Source organism: Trachemys scripta, chromosome 7, assembly GCF_013100865.1.
Source record: "Trachemys scripta elegans isolate TJP31775 chromosome 7, CAS_Tse_1.0, whole genome shotgun sequence".
NCBI lineage: Eukaryota > Metazoa > Chordata > Testudines > Emydidae > Trachemys > Trachemys scripta.
Genome location: NC_048304.1, coordinates 41,317,081 through 41,341,249, shown reverse-complemented (window position 1 = coordinate 41,341,249; position 24,169 = coordinate 41,317,081). Strand labels below are relative to the sequence as shown.

Below are 24,169 nucleotides of genomic sequence, written 5' to 3'. Positions count from 1 at the left end.
AGCGCTTGCCTGGTAGGGAGGAGGAATGCGTTGTGCTTGGGGAAAAGGCGGGGATTTGGGGAGGGATCCAATGTGGCAGTGAGTGGTCGGGGCCAGAACGGGGATTTGGGGAGCTATCCAATGGGGGAAGGAGGAGGGCGAGCCGGAGCAGAGGGCAAAAATTGCTTGTTTGTCCAGTGTCCCGACCAAACATTGCTCGGGACGCGGGACAAACAAGCAAATATCGGGACAGTCCCGATAAAATCGGGACATCTGGTCACCCTATGTCTCTTTAACAAGTAAGGGTATCTAGCCCAGAAAAAAATTCCCTTCTTGATGTTTTCAAGAGGATGAACAATTCAAACTCTGGATAGCTGTAGCTAAAACACTTTTGCTAGGTTGAATTCAGATGCTGGGAATCTAGTTCTCTTGCATTTTGTTTTTGTGGCTCTGGGGTTTGGCAGCTTCTTGTGACTTCCCTGGAAAATCACTAGGATGACTCATCAGCCCTCTGGTGGAATGCCAAGGGTAGTTACTAGATTTCTGAAGGAGAGAAAAAAGCTATTACTTCACCTGCTTTGTCTCTCTAAGGAGAGAAATCCTGCATGGCCGTGGATTCCTGAATTCAGCTAACACGGTGGACAAAATCATATTGGCCTTCAGGTGTTAAACTCATAAGTGGATTTAGATAGCTAAGTTTAAACTTAGCTCTGAGGCTCATTATGAATGATGATGTATTAAATTTCTCATGGGTTTTTATAGAATTTTTCTGTTGTCTTTTAGTGTTTTCTCTTGCATGGAAAAAGTAAAACCTATTTAGAGTCAAATTAAATGGGTAAAATAAATTGCAGATTACTAATTTCTGCTTTGACTTTAAGAATGAACCACAGCTAATCCTCTTGAGGTGTTCTGACCTGACTGTGGGAGGAAAATATGGCTCCTATGTCCTACAGGACGAGATGCCAGTATGTTAATATTGGTAACAAATGCACTGTCTCACTGTCCCTAGTCCTTCAGTTAAATACACTAAGGATTTTTGGCATTAGTTTCTACCTATTTCAGTGACTCTTCTCTTCCATCTGTTCCCAAGACACAAGATCCTGGAGACTGATCAAACAGCATTTCTAACAGTTACCCATGGTGTGATTGATAGATTGGTGATCCCTCGATTCGAGGATGATCTCTACCATGGATTTACATATGGGTCCTGAGATGACTCAGGAGTCTGATCCTGGAACCGCAAATCAACCTGCAGTAGGTACAGACATTTTGTGGCAGGCCAGAGGCCTGTTGAGACAAAGTTTTATTTCTTTTTCCTTCCTCCTCTCTCTCTTTTCAGCTTCGAGGGCAAGGCGCTTCTCCTCGAAGCAGGCCACTGCCTGATGGAGGATATGGAGCCATTGTTCTTCCCAGCTTGATATCCACATCAGTTTTCTTTAAAATACACTGAAAATGTATCTTTATAGCGTTTTCTCTGACCACTACGGGATCTCTGACTGGGGTGAGCTGAGAGTAGAGGATTTGTTTTGGGAGGTGAGAGTCTGGCATCCACACACAATGTCCAGCCCAGCGAAGTTGGTGCATGAGGATCATTGCTTCAATGCTGGTGACATTGACTTCAGCGATAATGCTGCTGTTAGTGCGGCATTCTTGCCACTTGACACAAAGGATCTTCCGGAAGCATCGTTGGGGATCTCTCTCCAAACTCTTGAGGTGCTGTCGATAGGTCACCCAAGTTTCGCATCCAGAGAGGAGTGTTGGAATAACAGTTGTCTTATAGACCTTGGTGTCCTGCTGCAGGTCATGGTCTGTGAAACGCATTGGAGCAATTTCCCAAAAGAAGCACTTGCACACTGGATCCTGTGCTGGATCTCTGTCGATTTTTGCATTTTCAGAAAGTTGGCGACTGAAGTAACAAAAGTGCTCAACTGTCTCCAAAATCTGGTCCTCGATAGTGATTTGTGGTGGGTCATATGCAAGGCCTGAAGCAGGTTGATAGAGCACATTCATCTTCTCAATATTGAGTGAGAGTCCTAGGCTTTGGTAAGCTTGTGCAAGAAAATCCAGTATGGACTGAAGGTCATTCTCTGTGTGCACAAGAATGACCCAGTCATCAGCATACTGAAGGTCAGTAATGGACGCCCTGAAGACTTTAGACTTTGAGCGGAGACGTTGAAGATTAAAGAGTTGCCCATCCATTCTGTATTGAATGTCAACTCCATTGGGGAGAAGATATTTAATGAGGACCCCTCCTCCCCATAGCTGGTCCAAATGGCAGGGCCCAGGGGTTTGTGATAGACAAGGAGGCAGGAGAGGTGATCAGGTTGGGTCTCCAAATTTGAGTGTCTTAGATGAATTTCTGTTCCGAAGTGTGTATGCTAGTGAATTGTGAACTAGTGTTCAGATTTAGGACAAAGCAGAACACTGAGGCCTTGAACATGAACATTAACATTTCTCAGTGCAAATAACATGATTCTAATGATTTGTTTCTATTCCTTTGGGTCTGCTATCACAGCATTTCAGCATTTGTCCATGTTAAATCTGTGGCTTCCTTTCTGCATTTTAACAGAGCTGTCATAGTCCCGGGGTAGGGAGTGGGGGAAGCAGGGCTGAGGCAGGGAGAATTTTATTAGAGATGGGCTTTGCTGAATGGCTGGATAGTAACCTGAATATTAAAAAAAACGGGACCACATCATGCCATTGATTCAGTCCATTGATTTAATCTAGGAGTTCTGTAGTGGTGCAAATACGGCAGTATGGTCCGGTATGCTGTACCAGTCAGCTATTTATAGCCAATACACCGTACTGGAAAGACACAGGAGGAACAGAACGCCGGCAGCTCCTTCAGTGCAGCTGTTCCGCCCCCAGCCTTCCACGCAGCTGCATCTAGTGATTCCTGTCTGGGGTCTGTAGGCAGCCCCACTGGGGGAGCTGTCGGCATGGGGCTGCCCAACGTTCTGCTCCTTTCGCCGCTGCGGTTCCTGGGAGAGCCTGCAGCTCAGGGCTCTCTTGGGAACCACAGTGGCGAAAGGAGCAGAACACCATGCCGGCAGCTCCTCCGGCGCGGCTGTACCACCCCTAGCCTCGCCCCCCCACCCGTGTCCTCCAGCAGGGCTGCGTGACAGACCCCGGACAGGACGCATAAGATGCAGCTGTGTGAAAGGGCTGGGGGCAGTACAGCCATGCTGGAGGGGCAACAATGCATCCTTGCTTAACCCCAGTTTTGATGATGAAAGGTTCCATCTCAAGGCCATTTCAGAGAACTGTGGCAGTCATCTGATCATGGAGAAGCCTTAGGACCTTGATAAATTTTGGATGGCAGCCAAATCTGGCCAGCACCTTCTACAGGGCTTCACCAAGTTTTTTGGCGCGCAACGAAGATCATGTCGGTTAGCCCGAGGGATGATTTAAAACCACACCGAGATTCTGGCAATACTTCCCCTTGCTGAGGAAATAATCGGTTTAAGAGGATCCCGGCAAGAATTTTCCCTGCTGTAGATGGCAAGGCAGTGCCTTGATAGTTTCCACACTCCGACTTATCTCCTTTCTTAAAGATTGTAACAATATTAGTGTTTCTCAGTCTTCGGGAATCTTCTCCTTATACCAGATATGAAGAAAAAGTTTGTGGAGCTTCCCTACCAAGTTCTTCACCTCCAAACTTGTAGACTTCAGCTGGTATGCCATCTGGCCTTGCTACCTTGTTGTTTTTAGTTTGCATAATAGCTCACGTTACTTATTCAAGGGTACGGGGGGCGGGAGGGGTAAGCAAGAGATTCTCTTTCATGTTGTTGAGGTATAGATTTGATACTGACATCAGAGACAGTTGACTCATGGCTCAGGAGTAGCTCAAAATGCTCCTTCCATCTGGCTTTGTTGCCTTCGCTGTCCTTAAAATACATTGACCTGTCTTGGGCTTAGAGTGGTGTGGGAGCATGGGCCGTAAATAGCCCTTATTGCCTGAAAGAAACTCCTCATGTCATGTTTATCAGCATAAAGCTCAATCTCCTTGGCATTTTCTCGACACCACTTATTTTTGATGCCACAGATTTTCCTTTGGGCTTCAGCCTTGAATTGCTTGTATGAGTCTTTCTTCTGCTGGTGTGATATGTCATTTTGCCACATGCAATGAGCTTTTCTCTTCTGGTCCAGCAGGCCCGGAGTCTCAGCATCGTTCTCATCAAACCAATCTTGGTGATGGCTGGTGACATAGCCAATGGACTCAGCAAGTGCCAAGAGAATGGCAGTCTTTAATCCCTTCCAGAGATTTTTTTTTTATCATCATCAGCTGTAGGCATAGCGGCAAACTTTTTTCTTGAAGACACTGCTGAAGTTTCTCCCGAGTCACTATATCTTCAAGGGACTTGACGCTGAATTTCTTTCGTACTGATTTTGCCTGCTTGCGATGCCTTGAGGTGATCTGGAAATTCATGATTGAGCTAACAGGGCAATGGTTTGTCCAACAGTCATCAGTTCTATGCATGGCCCTCATGATGCAGACATCCTTCTGATCTCGAGCTCTAACAATAACCTAGTCAAGAAGGTGCCAATGCCAGGAGCGTGGGTGTCTCCAGGTGGTCTTATACTTCACACTGTGTCTAGAGAGGGTGGTTGTGATGAGCAGGCCATATTCTATGCATTTGCTCAGGAGGAGGATGCCATTGAAGTTAGCCTTTCCTACTCCTTCTTCTCTGATTCCAGAGATCTGACTCCCATGGTGTACTGTAGTAGTGGAAGCTTAGAAACCACCTGTAAGCATTAAAACAAACTTAGGTCCCAGTGGTAACTGGTGAATGAGCATTCAAATACTCTGCACATTTGTTATAGGTTAGGGCTGTGGTTCTCAACCACAGGTCTTCCGGGGGGTATATCGACTCATCTAGATATTTGCTTAGTTTTACAATAGGCTACATAAAAAGCACTAGCGAAGTCAGTACAAACTAAAATTTCATACAATAACTTGTTTATACTGCTCTCTCTATATATAAATTGAAATGTAAGTATAATATTTATATTACAGTTGATTTATTTTATAATTGTATGGTAAAATTGAGAAAGTAAGCAATTTTTCAGTAATAGTGTGCTGTGACACTTTTGTATTTTTATATATTTTATTTTTACTTTTTTGTAAGCAAGTAGTTTTTGAGTGAGGTGAAACTCGGGGGTATGCAAGACAAATCAGACACCTGAAAGGCGTACAATGGTCTGGAAAGGTTGAGAGTGACTGGGATAGGTCATACTTGCTGAAACTGTGTGTAAGCCAAGCATACTTTTTGCTGGAATTGTCTTATCTTGTAGTGGGGGCTTGAATGCTGTGTTATATCTGTGGTAGGGAAGTATCTACTGACCTTGTCCTGCAGTGGCTGAATTTATTAAATATTACAAGTGACATAAACCTTTAGAGCATGCTGTCTCTGTCCTTGCCTAGGAACAAATATTATATCTGTGGTTAAAGAACCAATTTATTTAAAATCTGGCTCCATTCTTCCTACTGAGAAAAGGCAGTTAGGCTTTCTTTCTGTGACTGAATAGTTCTAAATTAGCCTATTTCACTTTGATTCCTATGTCAGGGTTCCCTCCCCACTCTGAACTCTGGGGTACAGATTGGGGACCCCCATGAAAGACCCCCTAAGCTTATTTCTACCAACTTAGGTAAAAAACTTCCGCAAGGCACAAGTTCTTCCTTGTCCTTGGATGGTATCGCTGCCACCACCAAGAGAGTTAGACAAAGATTCAGGAAAAGGACCACTTGGATATTTCCCCAAAATACCCCCAAGTCCCTTCACCCCCTTTCCTGGGGAGGCTTGAAAATAATATACTAACCAAATAGGTAAACAAGGTGAGCACAGACCAGACCCTTGGGGTTTTAGGACACTAAAAACTAATCAGGTTCTTAAAAGCAGAATTTTATTATAAAGAAAAAAGTAAAAGCAGCACCTCTGTAAAATCAGGATGTAAGGTAATTTTACAGGGTAATAAGATTTAAAACACAGAGGATTCCCCTCTAGGCAAAACTTCAAAGTTACAAAAAACACGAATAAACCTCCCTCTTAGCATAGGAAAAATTCACAAGCTAAAACAAAATATAATCTAACACATTTCCTTGCTATTACTTACAATTTGTAATCTTGGATGCTTATTTCAGGGAGGGTTTTAGGAGATGTGTTTTTCCTTCCCTGGTCTTTCTCTGTCCCGGGGAGAACAACAAGGAAAGCAAAAACAAAACCTCTCTCTCTCTCTCTCTCCCCCCCCCTTACTTTCAAATCTGGGGGGTGTGTGTGTTAATATCTTCTTACCTTATTGGTCCTTTTTGTCAGGTGCCAACCAGGTTATTTGAGCCTCTTAGCCCCTTACAGTAAAGGAGGGATTTTATGCTACCCTTAGCTGTAGTTTGACAGGCTATAATTCTGTTATCTCCTATAACAATACATACATGTTTCAAAGATAAATTCTAGTAAAATTCCTTCTGCTGCTAGCAGATGTGGAATGGAAAGTTAGGGGAGAGACTCTAAAAGAACTGGAGGGGAAGGGGGAGCTGGTTCCAAACACAGGGTTTGTATTTGACATGGATTGTAAATTTCAGGTGTGCCAGTTGTATGTAAATTTCTCTTTTCTTCGGTGTATCCCATACAGGGGTGGATGAATGGTTTCTCTACACCATTAATGGGGGGGAGGGGGAGGGTTGTGTCTTGGTCACTTTTCTAAGCATTGTCTTGATTCAAGAGAAGGACAGAAAAGCATTTCTTGAAGAGATGGAGGTTTAGTATGAAACCTGTTAATTGATTTTAAGCACATTTCCTCTGAGCTACATTAAATAGAAGACTGTTTTCTGCAAAATAGTCTTTAGGGACTCAAGCCTTCTTTTAAAAATAAACTAACTCCCTCCAAAAACAACAACAACAACAAAATCCTTTCCCTCCCCCCCCCCCAACCCTTTAGTTGTGGCTTTACTTAGTCCTTATATGGATGAGTGGATGAGATCTGCTGGAACCATATGCGGGTAGAGTTGCTTTATACAGCTTTGTTAATGCTTTCCATTCTAATCTTATAGTGGAGGCTGTTTTACAGTTGTGAATCCCTCTCTGAACTTATAATACTAGATGTGACAAACTGCATAGTCCATTTAAGATTGAATATCCTTTAGACGGAAATTGGGGTGAGTCCCCAAACTGATTTTCATTTGCAAACCAGGCAGGATTTTGTGTCCAGGTCTGCATGAGTGGAAGGCTAGTGTTTGAAGCATTGCACCAGCTAATGTCCCTGGTCATACTATCTTTATATAAATAAAGGCCCTTAATGAAATGTCTGTTCTGTGCTTGACAAAATTTTGTGTTTGTATTGGCATTTCATGCTGCTTGGTGGTGATGGTGGCGGCAGATGACTATTTGTTAAAGGTGAAACAGGCATTTCCAGTTCGGTGACTTTTACCCTTGAACAGAACGTAATCTTTTTTAATATTAAAGACTGAGATGCTTTGGCAGAATCTTTAAAGGACTCATAGGTGTTACTGTTCAGTAGTATTACTTAAATATTAGTTCTGTGCTCTGTTAAGAGAGTTCTGTGAGGGTTTCTGATGAGAAGGTACAGTCAGACCTCTAAGTCTTTTAAAAATACTTTTATTCATACGTGTGTGGAATTTTTAGGTTTGTTTCTTTCAGTGCAAGGTTGATTCAGGAGGTAACTGTATTTATTGCCTAAAATAGTGTTGAGAGCACACCATCCCGAGCCATTGAAACAAGTGCTGGCATACAGCATACTTTATCTTCTGACCCAAACAGAGCTGCATTGAGTCAAAGTGAAAACAATTGGTACCCCCTTACATTTTACTGACCTGAGAGACCTGCAGGAAATGTCTCCGAAAGGGGTAACAGTGATAGACATACATGTGCCAATGAAAGACAGTATGGATTTTTAACACAACTATTGGTGTACCTTTCCAGATAGTGCTGTGGTCAGTTGAGTCCTGGATCTTAAACAGAATTTTCCCTGGTCAATGGGTAAAGGTCTGAAATAAAGTTGAGTTGAGGAAATAGTACTCTGCTCATAGCTGAGAGATTTGGTGTCATGTTGAGAAGTGTTAACAGAAAAAATAATGTAATTGTTTCACTTATTATAACAATCAAAGATCAGAATGGTTGCTAGGAAGACATAATGTGCCATTGTCTATTTTCCGCTGGCTTATAAGAATGGAGGCAGTATGAAAATTAGAAATAGAGAAATATCCCGATACACCTGTTTGACCCCACACTATTTATCAGCAAGGATATTAAGTGTGTTTGTGGCTCTTATATTAAAATCTGTTTTGGATTCCAACATGTCCTGATCTTTTCTTAAATATCAGAAGGAGGATATATTTTGCGACCTGTTGACCTTGAATGTTTCTCAATATTTATGTGGAGCGGTGCTTTTTTTCAAATAGTCGTCTAATAGCACCATCTAGAGTCTAATTCTGAAAGCTTCAGTCCTGAATATGGCTGAATTTAAAAACAGTCTATGGTAGTGCTTCTCAAAGTCAGGCTGCCGCTTGTTCAGGGAAAGCCCCTGGCAGTCCGGGCCACTTTGTTTACCTGCCGCATCCGCAGGTTCGACTGATCGCAGTTCCCACTGGCTGCAGTTCGCCACTCCAGGCCAATGGGAGCTGCGGGAAGGGCAGCCAGCACATCCCTCGACCTGTGCCGCTTCCCGCAGCCCCTATTGGCGTGGAGCGGTGAACCACGGCCCGTGGGAGCCGCGATTGACCGAACCTGCGGACACAGCAGGTAAACAAACTGGCCCGGACCTCCAGGGGCTTTCCCTGAACAAACGGCGGACCAGCTGTGAGAAGCACTGGTCTATGGGCATGTCAACATGAGAACTTAGTTTGTGGTAAGCTGGCCTGTAAATCTACTCTGCACTAGCCTGCTCCATACTAAATGTCTGTGTAGACCCTGATGCTGCACTCTAAAAGACTTTTCTTAAAAAAAAAAAAAGCCCTAATCATCCCGAGTTGCTTTTTCTATGGCTAATGACAGTACTGGACTCCTTGCCTAAGCCTTATTTTTTAATCCTGTTTAAGGCAACAAGGACTTGCCTGTTAAAGAACAACTGCAAACCCCCCCCCCCCCATGGCTATAATGTTGGCTTGTGATGATTTTGAGAGTCTTGTTTCCCAAACTACCTTGAATAGTGGAAGGGATTGCTTTCCCTGTCTTGAGAGCAAAGAATCCTAAATGGTTTCAGATCTCTGACTCCTGATCCAGAATAGGCAAGATGCTAAACCTGCAACTAGATAAATCCCTAAAGCAATGGGCTTGAGAATAATTCCACAAGGACCTTTTAGATATTAGACTCCCCGTCAGAGTGGTCCACTGAGCTACTTCCCATGTGGGGTGTAAGTGTGTATGCAGGACCACTTCTTTGCATCTGGGAGGTATGTTGAAGGATGTACTGCATGGTAGGTGGCCTGCTGGTTGTTTGAGAATTGGGGAAATCTTTGCTTTCAGGATAACAGGCTTCAGGCTCCTCTGAAGCACAGATTTGTGACAGTTTTCTTGGTACCCAGATTAAGGTTAAATGTGATCTCAACTGCCCAAAACTATGGTGCCAAACCCCATTGTGGGTTGTGCTTTGTGATGTGTTGTGGGGGTGGATTGTTGTTTTGTGTGTGGGTTTTTTTTTGTTATTTGTGAATATAGTGCTTATCAGAATATGGGGCTCAGGGCCAGATCCCAAGAGGTGCTCAGCACCTGCAAATCCCATTGTTTGGTAGGAGTTCAATGTGTCTTTTGAGAATTAGGTCATCAGTTTGCAGATGCTTAAGATGGCAATCAGAAGTGTGGGTTCACCTGTCTAATGTTGTTTATAGAGTGAAATTCAAGGGAATAGATTTTTCTGTTTTAAATATTATGTGTGTGTGTAACCTATTTCCTTTGCACACAGAAGTGACCTGTGGCGCAAGAAGTTTCTGCATGCTTCCCAGTAGTATTGCTGACCTTCCAGAAAGAGCTGCTGTTTCTCTATGCCAGGATCACAAGCCTAATGCCTCTTTCAGACTAGCCATCAAATATATTTTGCTTAATTTAGGCACATAAAGATGAATTCAAGGACTGTCCACTTGCAAGTAGTAACTGGCTTTTATTTATTTTTTAGATCTAAGCAAAACTGCTGATGCTTAGTGTGCTGGTTTGGGGTAGGGAATGCTGCTAGCAACAAAAGTTACATCCTGTCTATTTTGTTGTCTCCTAGTGACTGATACTTTATTGATAGAAAGACAGTTACGTGTAGCTCAGAGATGACAAATATATTTTTGTCATGGTAACACAGGCAGTTTCATCAAGCAACAATCTGTTTTTTATGACCCTATAGCAGTGGCTCTCAAACTTTTTTTACTGGTGACCCTTTTCACACAGCAAGTCTGAGTGCGATCCCCCTCCCCCTTATAAATTAAAAACGCTTCTAAATAAATATATTTAACACCATTATAAATGCTGGAGGCAAAGCGGGGTTTGGGGTGGAGGTTGACAGATCGTGACCCCCCCCCATGTAATAACCTCATGACCCTCTAAGGGGTCCTGACCCCCAGTTTGAGAACCTCTGCCCTATAGTGTAGTCTGCTCTGAATACAAATGACTATATCCTTTGACAATGGAAATTGAAAAACAGTTTTTTAGTGTGAGATGTAGTAACCTCTGTTTAGAGGTCTCTGAATGGGAATGCATTTTGAAAGCTAAATAGTGTCTACCTGGTAGTGAAAAAAATTGAAGCTTTTAAACTGCAGTTGAATAAAATTACAAGAAGAGGAGGCTGTTCATTTGTATTTGAATTTTGTAGCTCCACCTAGTGGTCCCCCTTCTCTGATTTTTTTTGTTAAGGTTACAGGTACATCTAAGCAGTCATTAAATGTTGATAGATGTGGCATTGAACTGTTTTCCTCTGTGGGATTAGTAAGCTATATCCCCTTAGGAAAAAAATAAAAAATAAATTGGACATCTTTTGTGTATCTATCTATCTATAATATTCTAATCAACACTTTTCAGAAGGCAAATACAAGAATATTGAAGAATAAATCCAAAATCAGTGATTTATCACAACTAAGTCATTTAATATAGCTTAAGTTGATAAAACATAAAATGAAAATTTATACTTTTGCTCAGTTGCAACAGAGCTTTCCTAGTTAGGATACTGAAATACCTATGCTTGAAAATGCATATCAATAAAAAATTTATCTCACTACACTTTGGCTACATTATTGCTTGAATGGTTGGTAGCTTTAAATTAAGTCCTAGCAATGATGCTCTTTTTATAAACTTAGCAGGTATATCTCCTTTCTTAGGAGTAATGATCAAATTGTAAAAGGAATGCATAGAACAAAACATAAAGGTAGCCATGTCAAGGTGGTCAACTATTTGGCTTCCTCACATTCAGAGCACCTTTATTCCAGACCAGAATTATATGTACTTGGTCAGGGGAAAGAATGTGTCTCATAATGTGCATTTGAATAGTTCTTTGAATTGGGGTGAGAGTGGAGGAATATATGCCTAGGGATCAAATTCTGTGTGGGTAAATACTACTACTCTTCAGCTCCTTCTAGAAACTGAGCCCTACCAGTTTGAGAAGGCATGCTCAATGGATTGTGCAGATCTTCATGATAAGATCCTGCAAGCTTTGCTCAACTCCTTGTTTTTTTGCTCCCCTTGGTTGTGGCTGGATGCCCTTCCGGGCTTCTGAGACTTGATTCCTCTTGGTGGTGCTTAGATGCTGCACTTTGCTCCCTGGAGTGGATTAATGTCCTCACTGAACTTTTGGTCTACTACTGTTGGGTCATGGATGACACTTTCAGTAGATTGTGCAGATCTTCATAATGTGGTCTCTAATTTCTCCTTTCTGCAATGTAATAGTTGACATTTCTGATTATTAGGTTATCATTAGGCTTCATTGTCAATAGGCCAGTTCATATCTCTCAGTGCTGTTGATTCAGGCTGCAGACTGATAACACTGTAGCTGTTGGAATTGATTTCCCATGTTGAATGGTTATCCTAAACATAAGAGCAAAAGATCTTTGTTTAAATGAATGCATAGATTCTGAAGCACAAAAGGATGGCGTACAGAAAAAAGGACCAATTGCCAAAACAGCGTGACCCAGTGCAGTTTGGTCTCATCAACATACTATTTAACAAGACGGCTCTGTGTTTGCTTGCATGTTAATAAGATGTTCATCTGGAAGGAAACACTGAAAATGTTAACAATGCTTTGAAAACGTAGCTTGGGTGGGAGAGTTCAAGAGTTTTTAAAGTCAGTAGAGATTGCTGAATAGTCTGATCATCCAACTACAAAATAACTAGACTCCCCAGGACCACAGGGCCAGATTCCGGTGTGATAATTTGAGCCCTTGGAAAACTGTGTCACTGAATATGCAAGTCTCTTGAATGAGGCTTTACAAATAAAAGTGTACAGTGTAGACGGTGAAGATCTTTGCCTACTATTTGAAGAGCCATCATTCACCTGGGTTGCCAAAAATCCACTATTTTCTCCCCTGCCAATGATGCATGGTGCCATACATATAGCTGGTGAAGCAAGGGTCTTTTGGGATGGAAAGTGTTATACAATGCTTCATGAATGTAACTCATGGAATCACAAAACTTCTTGTTCTCTAAACAAACCTAGTTGCCTAGATGTGGCCTCTTGAGGAAAGCATTTTGTGTTAATCACTGAAATTTAAGTTTTATGGCCCCCAAGCAAGCAGTTGGGGAAAGATTCAACTGTTACAGTGATTTATATCCCATCTGAATATTGCCATGTGTTGTGCATGCAAGGCAGAGCTGGCAGGATGACCCAAAGCTGAATCTAACTGAAAGAATATTCACACTAAAAATGTCCTAGTGGCATTAAGTATTTATATTGTTTCAAGATACGACTTGTATATGTATGTGCAGATTCTTTGAGTTCTGGTGTTTCAAGTAGTAAATATTGTCTGTAGTTTGAAAATTATTTGAACTTTTCAGAATACCTTCCCTACTGCATCATAATCCTACACTACAGCTGCCTTTAGTTTGAATCTTAAACTATTAAGTTATTATATGTTCCTTATTTATTTTTAGGTGGGTTTTCAAACAGCTGTACGACAAAGGACTGGTTTACAGAGGCGTTAAGGTTATGCCTTTCTCCACAGCATGTAACACTCCTCTTTCGAATTTTGAGGCTCACCAGAACTACAAGGTATATCATTGGCTATATGTATGTATAATAATCTGACCCCCGTAACTGCTCTGTCACATTGGAGTGAGTGTCTGTTTTGGACCGGAAAGCTTTAATACTTCAGTTGGGTGGAATATAGGCTTATCGACATACTCAAAACTGATAGAATAGTGCTAGTAAAGAGCTGACCTAGTCATGTATATGTCCTGCTATGATTTTTTCCTGACCGTTCCTTTGGTCATTATTTGTTGCCCCTTTCACCATTCTCACAGTTTTTGATCTGGGAAATTGCTCCACTCTTCCTCACACATTTTTGTGTACCTCACTGTGTTGGGTTTCTACTGTGAATATTTTACACTGCACCTTTCCTGCTCACCTCAGCAGAGGATTCCCTGTATATTGTATCTGATCTTCTGGGGAGCTCTAGCTGGCAGCTCAGCAGCCACACCTGTAACTTATCAAAGTTAGCAGATGAGTTGTGGGAGGAGAATTGAATTCTGTGATCTGAGATCCAGTATTGCAGCTTAAATACCACTTTTTGCTCCTCCGCCTTCTCTTGTGCCATTATTAAAGCTACTCCTTAGCCCTTGTTTCAGGAAATGAAAGAAGGAAATGGAATCATGAACTTCTGCAATGAAGCAGGATATTATTAGTACAGTAACTCCTCACTTAAAGTCGTCCTGGTTAACGTTGTATCGTTGTTACGTTGCTGATCAATTAGGGAACATGCTTGTTTAAAGTTGTGCAGTGCTTCCTTCTAAAGTCATTTGGCAGCTGCCTGCTTTGTCCACTGCTTGCAGGAAGAGCAGCCCGTCGCAGCTAGCTGGTGGGGGCTTGTAACCAGGGTGGACTGGCAGCCCCCCTATTAGCTCCTCCTAAGTTCCCTGTGCTGCAGCCGCCCGGCAGGCTATCAATTGCCGGCAGTTCAGCTGTCCCTCCCCCCACTGCCATGTGCTGCTCCCGCCCTCTGCCTTGGAGCTGCTCCCAGAGACTCCTGCTTGCTGTGCAGGGGGGGGGGGGAGGGGCGGGATAATGTCAGGGTGTCCCCCTCCCCCTGCTCCTGCACCCCGCTTACCCCTTTTCCATATAGAGCAGGGAGGGGACACCAACGGACGGAGAGAGACACAGAGAGCTTGGGGCAGCAGCTGCTGTCTCCACTTCCTGATCCACTTAAAAAGACAATGCACTTAAGAGTGGGTCAGCTTACTTAAAGGGGCAGTGTGCATCTCTCTCTCTCTCTTTCTCTGTCTCCCCCACACACAAGATGTGTGTCTGTCTCTGTCTGCTATGCTGTCTCCTGTCCCTCCTGTTCGTGCTGCCTTGTGTGAGAGGCTACATTAACAACAATGTATTAACCCTTGAGGGCTCAGCCGAGTGCTAGTTCATCATTTAGCAGGAAGGCATTCCCTGGGAAATATCCTTCCCTCTTCCACCCTCTAACTTCACCACCTCAAACAAGCTTCACAATCATCATAGCTGTGAACAGTATTAAATTGTTTGTTTAAAACGTATACTGTGTGTATATCTATATAATATATATTTTTTTGTCTGGTGAAAAAAATTTCCCTAGAACCTAACCCCCCCTACCCCCCCATTTACATTAATTCTTATGGAGAAATTGGATTCGCTTAACATCGTTTCGCTTAAAGTTGCATTTTTCAGGAACATAACTACAACGTTAAGCGAGGAGTTACTGTATAGTATAAAACCCCGTTTTAATGTGTAACAGAAACTATAAGTGTGCTTAGAAGAAGCCCCCATGTAGCAAACTTTCACAATTGAAAAATAAATAAAATTCCAGTCATTTTGTGTCTGAGTAAAGAAAAGTATATTGTAAAGGAAACTGAGATAACTCAAACAGAGAAATACTAAGCAATTATTTCATTTGTAAATGTAACATGATTCATCTTTCAAAATGCCAGGATTTTGTTGAGTTGCTTGGCATGTTTAGTACTTTGTGAAACATTAGAACAAGCTGGTTAGAAACATCATAGTCTTTGTCTAACAATTGGTAGAGACTAAATTTTATTGATAGCATAGTCTTCACTGGGTATTGCTCATAATCTAAGCATTACATAACTGTTTGAGTCTGACTGTTGCCGCCCCAGCTGCTTATAGAAAGAATTCCTTCTGAAGCAGCCCTTAGCTGTGACTTAAATAGCTGCCCATTCCGTAATGGAATTACCGATTCTGAGCTGTGTTGCTGGAGAGGAGCCAGGGATGCTTTCAGTGCACAAATGGCAATGTGACATAATCTGTTTGAGTGTTCCTGGTTTATGCATATGATGTTAATTTGTTAGGTGTTGTAAAAATGGCCTAAGAAAGCTTTTTAATGCTGCTTGGAGCTTTTCGCTTTGGAAAGCCTTGCATATTTTGCTAAATTTAATGATTTCATAGCACACAAACTAGAGAGAGACTGTACAGTACACCAAAGGATCAGCTTTCTTGCCATGGAAGTGGTATCCTTTATGGGTGGAATGCAGGAGCCAATTATTTAGGAGGGAAAGTGAAGAATAAATTGTTCATTTGAAACTCCAGAGAGATTTTAGGCAGTCAGAAGAACATTGCCCATTTACCTTTTTGTCAGGGACTTTACAGATAACACACTTCTCTTGCAAACAAAAGAGGTCGTATCTTCAGGTTTTCATATTTCATGTACCAGACGGCACCTCTAACGTTACAGGGCCGACTAGTACCATGTTGAAGTGGGGGCTGTTGTTTCACCAACAATTCAGAAAGAAAAGTGCTGTCTACTTACTTGAACAACTTCAGATATCCATCTAGGTTTCACCTGAAGGTTTTTTATTAGAGCACTGACCTTTCCAACCCTGTTTAGTCTGCTATCTATTTAGATCAGAGCACTAATTTGAAGACTTGTGCTTACTAAATATTCAATGTATATGTAGTATTTGTTTGCCAAGTCGTGCAAGCATTAAGTTATTCACACAACACCCCTGTGAAGTAGGTAGGAAAGATAAATGGATGCAGTTTGAGGTTTATAAAGATAATCAAACTCCACATTAAAAATCTATCATGGAGCCTGATAATGCTGTTACTTTTAGTTACAAAAATACCAAACTTGTTCTTTAGTTCTATAACAAAAATGTTACCATTCCTGCAGGCTGCCATTAGGTAACAAGCTCACAGAGCTATAGTAGGTCTGTATTGCCACTTAGATTCTAGCCATAAAACTGATGTTACTTCAAAAGATGTGGGGTTTGAGTAACACTTGCTTTTTAAATTTTGCCTGTTGGAAATATTCCTTACACAATTATGCAAAATGTTAATCCTGTAAGGTCTGGTCTACACTACGAGTTTAGGTCGACTTTAGCAACGTTAAATCGAATTAAGCCTGGACACGTCCACACGACGAAGTCCTTTTTTCGACTTAAAGGGCCCTTTAAACCGGTTTCTTTACTCCACCTCCGATGAGGGGAAAATCGGCCTTTGCGGGTCAGATTTGGGGTAGTGTGGACGGAATTCGACGTTATTGGCCTCCAGGAGCTATCCCACAGTGCTTCATTGTGACCGCTCTGGACAGCGCTCTCAACTCAGATGCACTGACCAGATAGACAGGAAAAGCTCTGTGAACTTTTGAATTTCATTTCCTGTTTGCCCAGCATGGAGAGCACAAGTGACCACACAGAGCTCATCAGCACAGGTAACTGTGATGGAGTCCCAGGATCGCAAAAGAGCTCCAGCATGGACCGAACGGGAGGTACGGGATCTGCTCGCCATATGGGGAGACGAATCAGTGCTAGCTGAACTCCATAGCAGTAAACGAAATGGCAAAATAGTAGAAAAAGTCTCAAAGGCCATGAAGGGCAGAGGCCATAACAGGGACGCACAGCAGTGCCGCGTGAAAATTAAGGAACTAAGGCAAGCCTACCACAAACCCAGAGAGGCAAAGGGAAGGTCTGGGGCAGAGCCGCAAACATGCCGCTTCTACGCGGAGCTGCATGCCATTCTATGGGGTGCAGCCACCACTACCCCAACTGTGTGCTTTGACTCCATCAATGAAGAATCACGCAACAGGGAAGCGGGTTCTGGGTACGTGGAAGATGATGATGAAGACAATGAAGATAGCTCACAGCAAGGAAGCGGAGAAACTGGTTTCCCCAACAGCCAGGATATGTTTATCACCCTGGACCCTGTAACCCTCGAACTCACCTAAGGCGTGCTCCCAGACCCTGAGGGCACACAAGGGACCTCTGGTGAGTGTTCCTTTGTAAATATTACACATGGTTTAAAAGCAAGCATGTTTAATGATTAATTTGCCCTGGCAATTGCAGCCAGAACAGCTGCTGGAAAAGTCTGTTAACATGTATGGGGATGGAGCGGAAGTCCTCCAGGGACATCTCCAGAAAGCTCTCCTTCATGTACTCCCGAAGCCCTTGCAAAAGGTTTCTGGGGAGGGCTGCCTTATCCCGTCCGCCATGGTAGGACACTTTACCACGCCAGGCCAGTAGCACGTAGTCTGGAATCATTGCATAACAAAGCATGGCAGCATATGGACCCGGTGTTTGCTGGCATGCAGACAACATCCATTCCTTCACTCTTTTTGTTATCCTCAGGAGAGTGATGTCATTCACAGTCACCTGGTTGAAATGGGGTGATTTTATTAAGGGGACATTCAGAGGTGCCAGTTCCTGCTCAGCTGAACAGAAATGTTCCCCGCTGTTAGCCACGCGGTGGGGGGGGAGGGGTGAAGTGATCATCCCAGAGAATTGGGTGTGTGGGGGGGAAGGTAATTGGGTTTGTGCTGCATGTTAACCCAGAAACCGCAGCCCCTCCTTTTACATTCCAAACCCATTTTAAATGGCCAACCCAACGGGTTCTTGGTTTGGGAAATGAGGGCGCTGCTGTTTGAAACCATTCCCACATGTTATGAAGGTTAAAAAAGCCAAAAGACTGTGGCTTACCATGGCTGCATGCAAGCCGAATTCTGTTGCCTGGCACTGCATGAGTGATCTCTCACACCGAACCGGCAGGCCCTCAATATAAGAGGAAAAATGTGACCTTGTAACGAAAGCACATGTGCTGTGTAATGTGAACAGCAAAATTTAACGTGAAAGAGTGTACCCATTGTTCTCTAAAATGTGTCTTTTTTAATTACCTCTCCCTTCTCCTCCACCAGCTGCAAATGTTTCTCCTTCACAGAGGCTAGTGAAGATTAGAAGGAGAAAACGGCGGACTCAGGATGATATGTTCTCGGAGCTCCAGATGTCCTCCCACGCTGACAGAGCACAGCAGAATGCATGGAGGCAGTCAATGTCAGAATGCAAAAAAGCACAATTTGAACGAGAGGAGAGGTGGCGGGCTGAAGAGCGCAAGTGGCGGGCTGAAGAGGATAGGTGGTGTCAGCTTGCAGACAGAAGGCAAGAGTCGATGCTCCGGCTGCTGGAGCATCAAACTGAAATGCTCCAGCGTATGGTTGAGCTGCAGGAAAGGCAGCAGGAGCAGAGACCGCCGCTACAGCCCCTGTGTAACCAACAGTCCTCTTCTCCAAGTTCCATAGCCTCTTCACCCAGACGCCCAAGAACACGGTGGGGGGGCCTCTGGCCACCCAGCCACTCCACCCCAGATGATTGCCCAAGCATCAGAAGGCTGGCCTTCAATAAGAGTTAAAGTTTTCAACTGCAGTGTGTCCTTTTCCTTCCCTCCTCCCCCACCCCTCCTGGGCTACCTTGGCAGTTATCCCCCTAGTTGTGTGATGAATTAATAAAGAATGCATGAATGTGAAGTAACAATGACTTTATTGCCTCTGCGAGCGGTGCTCGAAGGTGGGAGAGGAGGGTGGTTAGTTTACAGGGAAGTAGAATGAACTGGGGTGGGGGGGCGGAGGGTTCATCAAGGAGAAACAAACAGAAGTTTCACACCGTAGCCTGGCCAGTCACAAAACTGGTTTTCAAAGCTTCTCTGATGCGCACCACGCCCTCCTGTATTCTTCTAACCGCCCTGGTGTCTGGCTGCGCGTAATCAGCGGCCAGGCGATTTGCCTCAACCTCCCACCCCACTATAAATATTTCCCCCTTACTTTCACAGATATTGTGGCGCGCACAGCAAACAGCAATAACAATTGGAATATTGGCTTCGCTGAGGTCTATCCGAGTCAGTAAACTGCGCCAGCACGCTTTTAAATGTCCAAATGCACATTCCACCACCATTTGGCACTTGCTCAGCCTATAGTTGTCCTGACTACTGTCCAGGCTGCCTGTGTACGGCTTCATGAGCCATGGCATTAAGGGGTAGGCTGGGTCCCCAAGGATAACGATAGGCATTTCAACATCCCCAATGGTTATTTTCTGGTCCAGGAAGAAAGTCCCTTCCTCCAGCTTTTGAAACAGACCAGAGTTCCTGAAGACATGAGCGTCATGTACCTTTCCCGGCCATCCCACATTGATGTTAATGAAACGTCCCTTGTGATCCACCAGGGCTTGCAGCAACATTGAAAAGTACCCCTTGCGGTTTATGTACTCGCTGGCTTGGTGCTCCGGTGCCAAGATAGGGATATGGGTTCCGTCTATCACCCCACCACAGTTTCGGAATCCCAATGCAGCAAAGCTATCCACTATGACCTGCACGTTTCCCAGAGTCACTACCCTTGATATCAGCAGGTCTTTGATTGCGTTGGCTACTTGGATCACAGCAGCCCCCACGGTAGATTTGCCCACTCCAAATTGATTCCCGACTGACCGGTAGCTGTCTGGCGTTGCAAGCTTCCACAGGGCTATCGCCACTCGCTTCTCAACTGTGAGGGCTGCTCTCATCCTGGTATTCTGGCGCTTCAGGATAGGGGAAAGCAAGTCACAAAGTTCCATGGAAGTGCCCTTACGCATGCAAAAGTTTCTCAGCCACTGGGAATCGTCCCACACCTGCAACGCAATGCGGTCCTACCAGTCTGTGCTTGTTTTCCGGGCCCAGAATCGGTGTTCCATGGCATGAACCTGCCCCAGTAACACCATGATTTGCACATTGCTGGGGCCTGTGCTTTGTGAGAGGTCTATGTCCATGTCAATTTCCTCATCACTCTCGTCGCCTCGCTGCAATCGCCTCCTCGCCTGGTTTTGCTGTGGCATGTTCTGGCTCTGCATATACTACAGGACAATGCGCGTGGTGTTCATAGTGCTCATAATTGCCGCAGTGATCTGAGCGGGCTCCATGATCCCAGTGCTATGGCGTCTGGACTGAAAAAAGGCGTGAAACTATTGTCTGACGGAGGGAGGGAGGGGCGAGTGAGGACGTGGCTTACAGGTACAGGGAATTAAAATCAACAACACAAACAGCTGTCACACAGAATGGCCCCCCCCAAAGATTGAACTCAAAACCCTGGGTTTAGCAGGCCCTTGATTTCACGGAGGGAGGGGGAAGCAAATGAATATAGAACAAATCTGGTCCATCTATTTTTCACATCTTAAGCTGGCAGCAGACAGTGCAGCATGACTGATAGCCATCGGCAACTTCTGGGTGCTTGGCAGAAGATACTGTACTATGACTGCTAGCCATCATTGTCAAGACAGTTCAGTAGGACTGCCGCCAGGACTTAGTCTCCAGGAGACAAAACATGTCTGCCCAGGTGCCTCTGATTGAACTCCTTGAGGAATACACCGATGACGGATACTAGTCGTAATACACCATCCACTGCCAAAAGGCAAGGAACTGCTGCTGTGTAGCAATGCAGTACCATGTCTGCCAGCACCCAGATGACATATGGTGACGGTGAGCTGAGCTGAGCGGGCTCCATGCTTGCCGTGGTATGTTGTCTGCACAGGTAACCCAGGTAAAAAGGGGTGAATCGATTGTCTGCCGTTGCTCTGACGGAGGGGGAGGGCCCTGACGGCATGTGCCCAGAACCCCCCGCGACACTGTTTCTGCATCATCAGGCATTGGGATCTCAACCCAGAATTCCAATGGGCAGCGGAGACTGCAGGAACTGTGGGATAGCTACCCATAGTGCAATGCTCCGGAAGTCGACGCTAGGCTTGGTACTGTGGACGCAGTCCACCAACTTAATGCACTTAGAGCATTTTATATGGGGACACACGCAATCGGCTGTATACAACTGATTTCTATAAAACCGGCTTCTATAAATTCGACCTAATTTCATAGTGTAGACATACCCTAAGACTCTGGACTCTTCGTCAGGGCATAACTTCATTTAAGGTCTTCCACAGTCCAATAGTATTGATAATACAGAAACTATAACTTGTGCAAGTGCTTCACTCTCTCCAGTGGTGTGAGGAGATTTTAATTCTCACCGGTATGCATAGGCAAGTCATGGGATGGACACAAAGGGGGGCATGAGCTAAAGGCGGGGGCACGTGACACTCCCCCCTCCCAGCCGGGGGCCCCCATGCTCTCCCCGTCCCCTCCCCATCCCATGTTACCTGGGGGCCAGGTGGGGGAGCTCTGTCCTTCCGCTGCACCAGATACTGATTTCGGACCCACAGGGCTCTCCCGTGAACTGCAGCGGCCAAAAGAGCAGAACGTGGGGCCGCATGATGGCGCAATGCAAGCAGATCCGGGCTGTACTGCCCCAGCCCTTCCATGCAGCTGTGTCTCTTGTCTGGGGTCTGTACATCCTCACCAGAGGACAGGGCTGGGGGAGGGGCTGAAGGCAGTACTGTTACAGCTGCGCCAGAGAAGCTGCCGGCGCAGGGCACTGGCTACTGGGAGTGGCAACCCCACGTTCTGCTCCTTTCACCGCTGCGATTCCCAGGAGTGCCCTGTGGTTCTGAAACTGTCTTTCCAGTACGGTGTACCGGCAACAAATATCTTAATGGTATGCTGTATCTGACCGTACCTGCTTACTTGCACCACTGACTCTCTCTAATGTGTCTGAGACAACTTCTCTTAGAGTAACACTGATATTAATAATACAAAGGGATTCCTTTGACTTGATTGAAGGCAGGACTCTTGGAGGCTGAGGTAGAAAACCATCTGTCAGTTGTGCAGGATGTTTTAAACATCCATGTACTCCTATGTTTAAGAACATATAGTTTATGTGCCTTGGTTAAAAATAGTTGCCTGCCAGGAGAAAATTTTCTCAAGTGATAGCTTGTCCTCCCAACTCCTGGTCCCCTAGGACAAACTAGGTGAATGTTGAACTCCAGATTTCAGCAGCTGAAAAATTATTAAACTATGAAGGAAACCTTTAACCAGTTATGATCTTGGATTATTTTTGTATAATCTTAGGTTGGGATTATCAAAGGCATCTGAAGGAGTCAGGCACCCAACTCTCAGCCTTTAGAAATAAACTCTGACTATGTTGAGGCAGTTGTGTCCCTCGTGATTTGGTCAAGTAGCCTACACGGGGGAGGTGGAGAGACATGCTTAAATTGGTTCTCATCTGCATTCACTCTTACTGAGTTTTTTGACAAGCCAGATTGCAGGGCACTAAAGGAACCAGGTAACTGAGTGACAACTGCTGTCACTGCTTTTCCTTGGAGTGTGTGTTCTCGCCAACTCTCAAGAAACCTTTCATATCCGTCTCCCTATCTCTGTTTCATTTAAGGATGTTCAAGATCCTTCGGTGATTGTGAGCTTCCCATTGGATGAAGATGAAAACATCTCTCTTGTTGCTTGGACAACTACCCCCTGGACCCTGCCTAGTAACTTGGCCCTCTGTGTTAACCCAGAATTGCAATATGTGAAACTAAAAGGCAAGTGCTAACTTGATATGAAATACAGTGAAAATGTAGTTCCATTGAACTCATGCATGTGTATGGCAGTTTCTGTGATAGACAATTCTGTTTGACATTCAACATGTAGCATTTCACTGGAGTTGACTGTATACTGTTCTGAAGGATGAGTCCAATTTACCGTTGCTAAAATCTCCATTCATTTTGTACTCTTTGATTGTATCGTAGCTTTATTACATGAGTACTAAAGGACTAGTAGTTACATACTAAATGCTCATACTACACTACTACATAGTGAGCAACAGCGGGTATGCAATATGGGTGTTAGTTATCTCACCAGTAAATCCCCCATCATTCCCCAAAGAGTCTCACACCAAGTGATCCTAACTCTTTCCTTGTCTGACAATTTCTCTGCTTTGCCCCATTTCTCAACCATTTCAGACCAAACTGTCTCATTGCCTTTGGTGAGGAGAATCAGAATGTATTAGGCTAGTTCAAGTCAGTGTGTAAGGTAGCTTGTTCCTCAAGGGCCCCTGATACATTCGGAGACGCACTGCAGCACGTTCCTATGGTTGAAAAGGGAATTCACGTATAACAGGTGGGTAGGATGTATGAACAAAATAGATTTACTTTACTTGCTACTTCTCCCACCATCTTTCAGAACTTTACAGCTCCAGCTTCTCAGCAGCCAGAGGAATGTTATCTTCATCCTTTGTTCCTCGTATCATTTTCAGAAAGGAATTTTTTTAACTGAGTATCGTGCAATATCCATACAAGAAATGCAGTTCCTCCTAATGATTCCCTGTTCTGATAAGTTTCTTCTAATGTATATTTTAATATTTATTGTAGTTAGACTATGTAATACACTAAGATCATGTTCACTGACTTGAACGTAAGCAGTCAGTTTTGCTTTGAACTTTTCAGATTTTCCAAAACTGCTGACCTTTTCTAAATTTGCAGCATACATAACCAAATACAGTGATTCAGATTATCTCTGGCATTTTTTTAATGCAGATGAAATGGCACAGTTAGTTTTCACTTTAACATAGATTTTAAAATGTAATTTATGCATGCCTAAGGTAGTGGCACATGTAAAACACTGGGAGACAAATCAACCGTTTCTTAAGACACACAGGCTTTTGGATAAATTCATATTTGTTCATTAAGTCTTCATTCCTGAGCACTTCCTCAAGTATTAAGATGCACAATCATCTTGAAACCTATGCAGCTCAAAAAGAGTTAAGCGTAGTTTCAGGCATAACACCTACCTTCTACCAATTATTTTGCAATCACATTTCCCTATTGTCTAAACTTCTTTCTCACCTGTTGCTTACTGACTATACTGGAGGAATAGTGACACTGACTACACGTAATGTGCT

General features: G+C 43.9%; 1 protein-coding gene across 1 annotated transcript in view; it reads left to right on the top strand.

Annotated features, from left to right (window-relative positions):
- The window catches only part of IARS1 (isoleucyl-tRNA synthetase 1), a gene marked incomplete in the record, with an annotated part of 218,933 nt that overhangs the window by 19,605 nt on the left and 175,159 nt on the right, over positions 1–24,169 (top strand). The window contains 2 exon segments of the mRNA XM_034777462.1: positions 13,053–13,170; positions 22,664–22,811. Of these exon segments, the coding sequence (XP_034633353.1) occupies positions 13,053–13,170; positions 22,664–22,811 (266 nt within the window).